We start from the raw sequence: 10,654 nt of genomic DNA, 5'->3' as shown, positions 1-10,654 counted from the left end.
GAACGCATGGCAACAGAACCACAAGGGTGCAGAGCACACATGGCATCGGTACCACAGGTCTGGGGACCAGGCACTTCTGCTGGGAGCACTCTGAAAGGAATGCTGGGGGTCTGTGCTCTTTAACGAGACGATTTTAAATCAAGAAGTCTTCCACTTGCAGGAAATGCTTAGCATTGGTTTGCTGGGTGAGAGCCAAGTGTTCTGGGGGAACAGACTTTATCAAACAAACCCATTCCAAGGGTCACAAAAGTCAAGTGGATACTTGTGGATATTAGCAAGACAGTAGTTTTCCCATGGTTTTCCCCCTCACTCCCTGGCTAATTATAAGCATCTCCAGCCTCCTGGGAAACACTTTGGGGCAGATTAAGCGGCAGGGCAGTGAGAGGAGAAGGGTACTGTGCCACTATTCCCAGGACGCTGCCCCTGAACTGGGCTGGCCCTCCCCTGCCTGAATTTGCTGAAGGCATCACCCCATCCCAGCCTCTTCTAGAATCTGAGGCTGAGCAGACAGCTGCCTCATCACCTGCAGGTCTGTCTATTTTAGAAGCTGGGAGTTGGCAGGCTGTGGCACATGAGGCCCACACATGTGTTCTGTCAGGCCCACAAGGCTTTTTGTTGTTATTTTTTTAAAATGTGAACTGACTGCCAACATTTAAAAACCAGGAGATTCCACACAAAAATGCAGATTTCAAGCTTCTCCTTAAAAACCTGAGCATTGGGCAGTGCTGGGCTCACAATCCCCAGCCACAGCGGTGAACGGCTCTGCAGTGGGCCATGCTGCCCCTCCTCATGGAACTGTGCTCTGGGTTGAAGGCCCCTTGCACTACCAGGCAGAGCCTGCAGCCTAACCTGCATGGGCATCTGAACCCAACACTGCAGGCTCACAACTTTTTCAGCTATCTAGATGTTCCTCTGTGGAGACACTGCAGCCGTCATGCATCTCCTGAGAGAAGCAGCACAGACCAATGTGGCCACTGACACACAGTGGAGGGAAGGAGGCTTGGACAACCATCTTCAAGGGCATCACAAGGAAGAACCAGAAGCAATGGCTGCCAACCTGAGCAGGCAGATTCAGCATCAAAAAAAGGAAAGGCATTTTAACAGTACCTGCCCCATTCCTGTATAGTAGTAAGCATCACCTTACTACTATACAGGATGAAGAAACAAAACAGAGAACTTCAGCTTCCCGACCTACTAAGCAAAGGTACCACTGAAGAGACACAATCTAACAACATCCTCGTCTAGGTCCCAGGGGGCCAGTACAGTACAGTGGGGAACTCAGACATGATGTAGACTTGGATTTGAATGTCAGCCCACTACCTTCCTTCAAATATGCTTTGCCACTAAAAATGAAGGTGGCGTTGAGGCTGTAACCATCAGCTATGGATCAAGACGGTTGGTAGGAGAATTATGTCCTGAAGCTATACAAGACCACGGCCCACGGCTGATAGCTAAGTCTCCCTTGAAGATGGCTGACCTTCCATCTGACGGCCATCACAGTAGAAATAGATGCTTAGAAAAGAGCAAGAGAGACCTGGGCGGTGGGGTCAAGAGGAAGATGGTCTTGGTCGCAGTTACAACTTGGACCAAGCCCAAGGACGAAGTTTCTACTGCTCTGAGGTAAGCGTAGAGCTTTACAAAGGGCAGATGAGTGTTAGATCATCCTGCTTCATCCTTTCAGTAATGCCTTCATTTTCAGCAACATTATATGCAAACATCAGGCAAAATGATTCTTACCCCAGTTAATGAACACCTGTAAAGGAAAGGTATAAAACGAGTGCCAGGGATGCTAATTCCAGAAAAGAAAGTGAGCAGTCAACACGCGTTCCTCCGAGAGTGCGCCAGCATCGGCTCACCTTAAGGTCCAGCGGCAGCTTGTTGGAAGTGAACACACTCAGCTTGATCTGGGGGATGCTGATCTTAAGATTCTCGAAGTAGTATCGAGTTGGGGTTCCCCCCTGCTCCACTGTCTTTTCATGGAGGTTTTCATCATATTTTTCAACCTCTGGTCCAAAGGCAAAAGGAAAAAACAAAACCAAAAGCTGTTGGCATCATGACTCAAACCTGTGTGACCTCACATAAAAGCCCACACAAACAGCCACCATCTCACTTTCCTAGTTTTTTTGGGCTCTGCATCACAAACAGTATCCAGTTGTTATTTCTATATATAAAAGCAGGTTGTATATGGGCTATCGAATGTAAATTTGATTAGGTTAGCTTCATCTGTTAACCTATGACTCTGTGCCACCCAGCACAGAGGATCTTGAAAAGTCAAAGGTTACAGGTTCATTTGCTGGCCACAGACTTTCCAGAATTATTGTCATTACTAGTACTTATGATCCAAGCCATATAAATCTAGAGTGCAGAACAGCTGAACCAAAGAGGACACTCTCAACAGAAGCAATGCTATGAAGAACATATTCCTGACAAGATGCTGGGACAGCTACCTCCACAGTAGCATCCTTCCCAGCAGTGCAAGTCTCAGAAGCAGGATAGTCAAAGCAGAATTTTATTGGTCAGCCCCTGAGTATGAGGGAGGGACATGGGCTGGAACCGCAAGGCACTCTTTGCATGGGAGGATGCAGAGCATCCACTCAGGCAGCAGGGTTCCCTTGGCTTCCTGTGTCTCCAGAGGCAAACCAGAGAAAATGCTCACAGCTACTCAGCACATTTCCAGTCAAAGCTGCCATCACTCTACTCAAAGCCGAAGGATGTTCCACAGGACACCTGCCTTCCACACTCAGGAAACACAACTGGCTACTGAAAACGGAGGACAAGTAATGGAAGGCTGACAGGGTCTTTCCAAAGCCTGAGTCCTCTGTGCAATGCTGCAGGAGAGCTCCAAGAGGAACTTACAAGAACACAAGAAAAGCATGACTCATGAAACCTGAAGTGAATTTTCCTGGGAAGGAACCAGATAGAATGCTGCCTGCTTGCCTGGCTGCTGGGCACATAGGGGGATATGGGACTCCTAACAAACGGGGTTCAGACCAAAGCTGAAAGCACAGCACTAGACAGACGGGGCCTTGTTCTTCCTCTGAAATGCTTGTCTCTGTCTTTACTTTATTTCTTTTTGAGGCCCAAGGACTCAGCACAGTGCCTCATACAAGCTACCTACATGTTGTACCGCTGAGTAAAATTCCTAGACCAATTAAATATTCTTAAAGCTTCATTCTACTTATTTGTGGTGCTGAAGATTTAAAGCTGATCTTTAAATCTAGAATAAAAAAAGAAAATATTGTTGTCACATTGTGGGTCTGTATGTACATGTTCCCTCTAGCCAACATGGCAGACAAAGACAAAGACAAGAACAAAAGCCTCTTTACCATCATTTCTTCAGTTTAAGTTTTAAAGGTGAAGGCATGGGAGATTGTGAGCTTGAGCATGAACTACAGAGACAGACTATCTCAAAACAAACAGAATAAAAGCTGGCCAAATGGCTGGAAAGATGATTTAGCAGTTGAGAGAGCTTGATGCTTTTCTAGAGAACCTGAGTTCACTTCCCAGCAGCCATATTGGTCAGCTCACAAGGACCTATGACTAGTTTCAGGGGATCTGAGCCCCTCTTCTGGCCTCCACAGGCATCTGCACACACAGGGTAGACAAACATGTGTGCGTGGGCACACACGCATGCACACAAGCGCGCGCGCGCACACACACACTAAGTCTTTTGAAAAGTATGCACCATTGGCTCCTTTCTCAGCTGTAGCCCTAAGGAAAGGCAGGAGAAAGAGCTGTGTTGAAGAGGCTAAGGCAACAAGTGCTGAACTCTCCCAGCTCTGCAGGAAATGTCCTCTTTCTGATAGTGATCTGACCCCTTTCCAAAGACCAGAGGACAGCAACAAGAAACCTTTGTAATAGCATTAAGGCACAGGGGTGCAGATGTCAAAAGCCAACAAGTGAGGTTAGCCAGTTTTTGTTATTCAAACTAAACCAAAGCCACCGCCAAAAAGTCATTTCTGAACCTTGGCCCTGAGCTGGTTTCATAAACCAAGTGGCCCGCTAAATGACTGTCATCATTCTGTTATGAGAGAGCAGAGGAACAGAACCTGCTTCCTAGCCAGCTGCTAGACACTCCAGGAAAAAACCTGACCCCCTCAGGGATCCTATGACTCCCTGGGGCTGCCTAGTTTGTGGACCTAACTCAGACACAAGCAGTTTTGGAAGGGAGCTGCAGAACTGCAAATCTGAGCCTGCTAGCTCAGGCTAGGAAGCACAGCCAGTGTGGTTGGCGGAGACTAACACAACATTGTGGACCAATCTCAGGCAAAAGTGTAGAGTGTACAGCTTTACCTGATTCTGCCTGGTCGTAGCCAAAGAAACTCAGTAGCTTGAGCAGCAGTTTCTCCTCGATTTGTACTGTGAACCTCTGGGCTGTGACCATTAGATGCTAAAGAGGAAGAAAGTCTGGTTTTAGGCAAGAGCTAAAGCAGCTTTTCTTTGAGTCAGTAAGCAGATCCAGTGTGGCAGGCACAGTGACAACACAGTGCCAGCTACTAAGGCAGGCTGAGGCAAGAGGTTTGCTTGAGCTCAGGAGTTGCAGATCAGCTTGGACAGCAAATCAAGATCCTGGCTCATGGCTTCTTTACCTGTGTGAGTTAATTACAAACCACATGTGGCTCACCTCTCTTTTATGCCTTTGTTACAGTGAACAGAAGTCTGGTGTTCAGTGGATACTTTGCCACCTTTATGCTTGGTCCCATCAGCACTGGTGACAAAGGACCAGAAAGAGGGCTCCCACTTTTGCAGCTTTCTGCTATCACAGCTGGCCTCTGCCTAGCTCAGAGAGAGCTCTTCTTTTTACCTCTCTGCTGGAAGTCCAAGCATAGCAGTTTACATAGCGTGCTGTATGTTCCAAGGTCAGACCTCTCACACTGCTTTGGAAGTACCTCCAGACTACTTGGTCCCTAATCGCAGTGGCCTACAAGGCACTGCTTCCCTTAGCAATGGAGACCCTGGCCTCAGCGGGTTCAGTATGACCCAAGGCTCAGCTCCAAGGGCACTGAAACCACGACTAAGGATAAAGAGTGCCATGAAAAGGTGCTCCTAACATTTCCCTCGTGGCTCGGCCCTGAGAGCCACCTTTGTGCACACACTGTGCTGTGGCTTGCCCTGTAACCTCGCTGTGAGACAGCAAGTGTGCCTCTACATGCCATCGCCCCCAGCCTCCCTGCCAGCCCACCTTGTAGATGTTGGTCAGCGCGCTCTTACTGGGGAACTTCACCGCATTGACTTGCACAGCAGGGCCTGTCTCAATGACCTCATTCTCATTGCTCAGGGGGGTCACATAGAGCATGAAAGGCTGAGTAGTACCAATGAGTTGGTTGTCCACCTGGGGCAGAAAAGGCCAGCAAAACAAAAACAAGTCAAGCTGCTTAGTTGTCACTTGTTCCCTTGGGCTGGTGTCTATACTATGTAGGCTACTCAGAGTCTCCTGGCCAATCTGCCACCTCACAGCAACAGCACACACACATTCTCATCCAAGACCAGTGGTGATGATGATGGGCAATATGGTACATACCCATAATCCCAGCTCTAGGAAAGGGGAGGCAAGAGAACTGAGAACACAGTGAGCCCGTCACAAAAATAATATGTCCAGAGAGATGGCTCAGCAGATAGCCGTTTGCTGACTTACGTTTAATCTCTAGTATCTACACACACACACACTGTGCCAAACACATATAAATGCACAAAATAAATAAAAATTTTGTTGACAATAACATAATAAGAATAGAAATAACAAAGGGAATTAATAATTTTTAGGTGGGTAAAGACTAAGAAGTTAGCTCAATACAGCTACTGTATAATATATAAATATTTAAAACTTCATATTTGACACAATAAATAAATACAATTTATTTGACAATTAAAAAGAAATTTCAAAATTAAAAAAAAATTCTTAATGCATCAGGTGAATAGACCTTTCATATCCAAAACTAGTCACCACAATATATTACAACCTGCAGTGCCTACCACTATCCTGGTCACCATAGCCATGACTCCTAGGTGCAGGCCTCAGCACACTGTCCCTAGTTTATTGGTGGAGAAGTGAAGAGCAGCCAGTACTCAAGCTGACCAAGGCCAGAATGATGCACTATTGATGTTTCTCCCTCATTCCAAACTCCTTGAAGACAGGAGAGAGCAGAGACCTTGCTCCTCTGCAAGTTCTGAAGGCTGAGCTGTCTCTCCAGTCCTCAAAGACAATGTTTGATTTTACTAATTTTTTTCTACCGTTATCATAGATTCATGTATTTCAATCATTTAGTGTTTTTTCCCTTTACTGCATTCCTTCAATTTTTTTAAAACCTTGTGCCTGTGTATGTATGTAGGTGTGTATGGTATGTTTGTGTGGTCGTATGTGTGGAGGTCAGGGAATAGCCTGGGCTGGGGGGTCAGTTCATGCCTTGTTTGAGACAGGTCTCTTGTTCACCACTGCATACACCAGGCTGAGCACACAGCTAATTGGCGTGTATGTGTATGTAGTCAGAGACACCTCGTGGAAGTCTGTTCTCAACAGCAAGCATCTTCATCGACCAAGTCATCCCCAAGCTCTTGTCTACTTATTTTATAGTTCTAATCAGGTGTCCAATCCTCAGATTCTGAGCCATGTACAGCCCAGAACAGCTGCAAACGCAGCACGACATGAAACTGTAGACTTATTAAAACGTTCTGCAATTTCTCTTTTTCCTTTTTGCGGTTTCTTTCTCAACGGCACAGTTCTCAGTGAGGCTCTGGAGATGACATGGTGTCACAATGTCAGAAGGCTGGAGTCTGTGATTAGGCAGATCAGTGTGCACATGTGTCATGTCCTCCTGATTAATTAATTCTCCTATCATTAGGAAATTACCTTCTTTATCTCTGCTAATCTTCTTTGTTCTGACATTAATCAGTGTGACTCCAATTTCCTTCCTCGAGACTAGTTAAAAGTGTAGTGCTCCCCCCTCCCTTAGGTCCTTTTAACCTATTGTGTCTTTCTAATGAACAGGTGGGGATGGGGATTGGCCACAGGGTCTCACTGCTAGCACATGCTGACCCTGAACACACAATCCTCCTGCCTCAGCCTCTGTGTTGATTATAGGTCGTACTATTGTATGTTTCTTGTGGGTGCCAATTGGATCTTGTATTTTTATGCAATCTGACTATCTCTGTGTTGATTACACTGACAATAAATTGGCAACATTAAGCTTTTGTCTGCCATCATGCTATGGCTTGCTATCCATCCCACATGTTATCTTCCCTATTTCTGCTTCCACTTTATTGATTACATACAACTATTATTATTTTGGGAGGTTTGCAGTATTTAAGTCAGTGTGTTGGTCCACCATTTGTACTAAAGTGCTGCACCGCTATCTCTTCCCTGCAGACTTCACCATTGCTGTTAAACATTCTACACTGATATGTGATATAGACAGCCACTACAGATGTAGTTGAAGCCACTACACCTCCTTAGGAGACTACCTTGAGAAGCCTAGTTTGCCATGTTTTTCATGTCACCATTTGAGGTTTTCTCCTCTAGTTGGTGTTGATTCAAATCCCATCAGCACCTATTTCTGTCTGCTGAGTAATGTGCTCTGATGCATTTGGACGTTGTGGTTGGTGATAATAAACCCTTCACCATTTCTTTGTCTAAGAACATCTTCACTTCACCCTTTGAGTTGGTTAGAATGAAAATGATGCCCATAGGTACCTGTATTTGAATGCAAGGTCCCCAGCCGAGGGAAGGATTAGGAGGTGTGGCCTTGTTGGAGGAGGTGTGTCACTGAAGATGGGTTTTGTGGTTTTAAAAGCCCACCCAGGCCCAGTCTCACTATCTGCCTGATGCCTGAGGATCAGGATATAAAACCCTCGACTACTTCTCCAGTGTCATGTCTGCCTGTGTGTCACATAATCCCCACCATGATGGCAATGGACTGCCCCAAGCAAACGCTTTCTTCCATGGACGCTGCTGCAGTCGTGCTCTCTTCACTGGCACAGAGCACTGCCTGAGACACCCTGACTTTTGAAAGATACTTCTTTGGGGAGTAGGTTTCTAGAATGACAGCTTTTTGCCTCCTTCTCAATACTTCAAGACATTGCTGACCATCTTTTCACTTGCATTTTTCCCAACAAGAAATTTGTTGTTATTATCTTTGTCATTTTTTGTTTGTTTTTTGTTTTTCAAGGCAGGGTTTCTCTGTAGCTTTGCAGCCTGTCCTGGGATTCACTCAGTAGACCAGGCTGGCCTCGAACTGACAGAGATTCACCTGCCTCTGCCTCTCAAGTACTCAGATTAAAGGTGTGCACCACCACCACCCAGCTGTCATCTTATCTTTGTTCCTTTGTATATAATATTTTTAGCCATGATTCACTTTACTACTGGCTTTGCATAACCTGACTATGATGTCTCATAGTGGCAGGGAGTTGGTCCCAAGATGCCCTGCATGCTAAAACCATGAATGCTCTATCCTATAAAGCAGTGTGGTATTTGCACACAGCTACACACAGCCTCCTGCATTCTTTACAGTCTGTAAATGGCTTGCAGTGCATCATACAATGTAAGTGTTATGGAATCGGTTGTTATTCTTTGTTTAGGAAACACTGATATGGAGAAAAACCTGTAAAAGTTTAGCACAGATAAGGAGCCCATGGGCATGGAAGGTCACATGGAGTCCCCATCCAGCTTGTGTGTTATATACATCCATTGAAATGTTCACTTCTTAAAGTCAAGTTTTTGTTTTCTGGGTCGCTACTGGATTTTCCGAAGTTCCCATAAGAGTTTTACTATATGTTCCAGTGACTGTGCTAGTGCTGGGTCCACCCTGAAAGCACGCTCATCCTCAGTGTGCTGCTCTGCTCAGCTACACACACGGCAGCTGCCGACAGGATGTGAGCCTGTCAGCTTTGCCTTGTTGGGTGATGGACATGTTTGCACTCCAATACATCATAAGGCTTGCTGGGGACATAGTCAACTTCCTGGGATCCGTCCAGATTTTCCATTCATGATTTTCAAGACCGGGTCAGAGTAGTATTCAATAGGAGGCCAATAGACCATGGAGAGTTGAGACTCTTCTGGGGTTTCCAGTGCAGTTCTCACTCTGCTCCCTCAGATCTTCCTGGATGAGAGACTGGCACTCTGCGAAACCTCAGCCCTCTCCACACAGGTACACCACTATCTGTCAGTCCCTGTGGATGCTCAGCTGTCTTCTCTATGCTTCCACACTGCTGGCCTGTTCTAGCCTCCTTTCTCAGCACCACAGCCTGGAAAGTTCTCAAGCTAATTCAGTCATAAGGTTCACCATCTTTCATGGGTTACTGTCCATTGTGGTCTGATTTTCAGTGTCCTGAAGCTGCTGTTATTTTATGTGGACTTAGGGCTTATCTTGAAGCCAGTCTCAGTTATTCCATCTTGCCTGGAAGTAGAAGTCAGACCATGTTGTTGATCCCTACGATGACCCCCATCTCCTCCAGGAGATGGCTACATGACTCTGTCCCTTTTTTCCAATATGATAAGGGAAACCTGAGGCTGGTCACATGGCCTGACAATGCAAGTTCAAGTCCTGGAGTCCAGGTAAAGGAGGGAGGAGGGAACTGACTTTGTCCCGACCTACACATATACACTGTGCAAGCACCTCCCACCCCAATTAGTCTCTAGATTATTTATAGGTCAGCAGCTAGAATATCTGGAATTCGTCTGTATTTGTGTCACCAGGCATAATGGCCATGATTTGAAGATGGCCTTCACAAGGCAGAGGCAGGCAGCTCTTTGTGAGCTCTAGGCCAGCCTGGACCTACACAGTAAGAGCCCATCTCAAAAACAAAGAGAATTTGTGAGACACTCTGAGGTGGAAGCTGTTTCCCAGAACGAGTCTCGTGAAGACCACAAGCTACTTCCTCCAGGGGCTGGAGAGGTGGCACAGTAGTTGCTTGCTGCTCTTGCAAAGGACCTGGCTGTGCTTTCCAGCACCCATACTGAACGGTTCACAACTGGCTCTAACTTCAGATCTTAGGGCAGTTTTGTCTTCCCTTGGCACTAGCACTCATGTGTCCATATTCACATACAGATACACACATAATTGAAAGTAATTACACTTGATCTGAGTACTCCATCCTGGTACCTGCACGTCCTGTATGCTGAGCTCAAGCATGTGACTAGCTGCCAGCTGGGTGTAGTGGATGTTGATTCCTGTAAGGCTTGCAAAGACCAATTCTTCTGGGACTTTGTTAATCAAAGAGACACCAATTCCACCTTCTAACCGCACAACCACCTGAAAGGAAATGATAGGAGCGCTCACAGCCAGAGAACACAGACAGGGCCGGTTTTCAATCCCTGCTCTTTACCTCTGAAGAGCATAAAAGCACTAAAGAGCTTCACTAGGCACCTGGCTCAAATGACCTAATCTCCCCGGAAGCCTTCAACTGTAGTATTCCTCAGCCAGGTCAGAATGGCAGAGGGACGTGAGGAGCCCTCACCCAGCACACATAGATGCTGTGCAGTACAGCAGAGTGACTGTTTTAGACTCTCTCCCAGTGTGGAATGTGAACTCCTCAGGCTACTCTGTACACTTCTACAGCACCCGACATGGCTCAACTCAGCACAAGCATTTGATTAAACACCATCAACATCAAATAGGAATGCTTCCTCATGCTCATCTCATCTTGGTTTCAAACTTACCAA

The 10,654-nt window shown here is 46.2% G+C and overlaps 1 protein-coding gene across 6 annotated transcripts in view; it reads right to left on the bottom strand.

The window, feature by feature from the left end:
- Vps13d (vacuolar protein sorting 13 homolog D) overlaps positions 1-10,654 on the bottom strand; it is a 227,774-nt gene that overhangs the window by 80,502 nt on the left and 136,618 nt on the right. For all 6 annotated transcript variants that reach the window (XM_026782068.1, XM_026782067.1, XM_026782066.1 and 3 more), the window contains 4 exons: positions 10,095-10,244; positions 5,183-5,332; positions 4,294-4,390; positions 1,857-2,005 (listed from right to left, as the gene is read on the bottom strand). In XM_026782068.1, the coding sequence (XP_026637869.1) occupies positions 1,857-2,005; positions 4,294-4,390; positions 5,183-5,332; positions 10,095-10,244 (546 nt within the window). The remainder of the gene's footprint in view (positions 1-1,856; positions 2,006-4,293; positions 4,391-5,182; positions 5,333-10,094; positions 10,245-10,654) is intronic.

This window comes from Microtus ochrogaster, chromosome 10, assembly GCF_000317375.1.
Source record: "Microtus ochrogaster isolate Prairie Vole_2 chromosome 10, MicOch1.0, whole genome shotgun sequence".
Taxonomy (NCBI): domain Eukaryota; kingdom Metazoa; phylum Chordata; class Mammalia; order Rodentia; family Cricetidae; genus Microtus; species Microtus ochrogaster.
The sequence above is the reverse complement of the archived record's forward strand: the minus strand, read 5'-3'. Positions and strand labels throughout refer to the sequence as shown.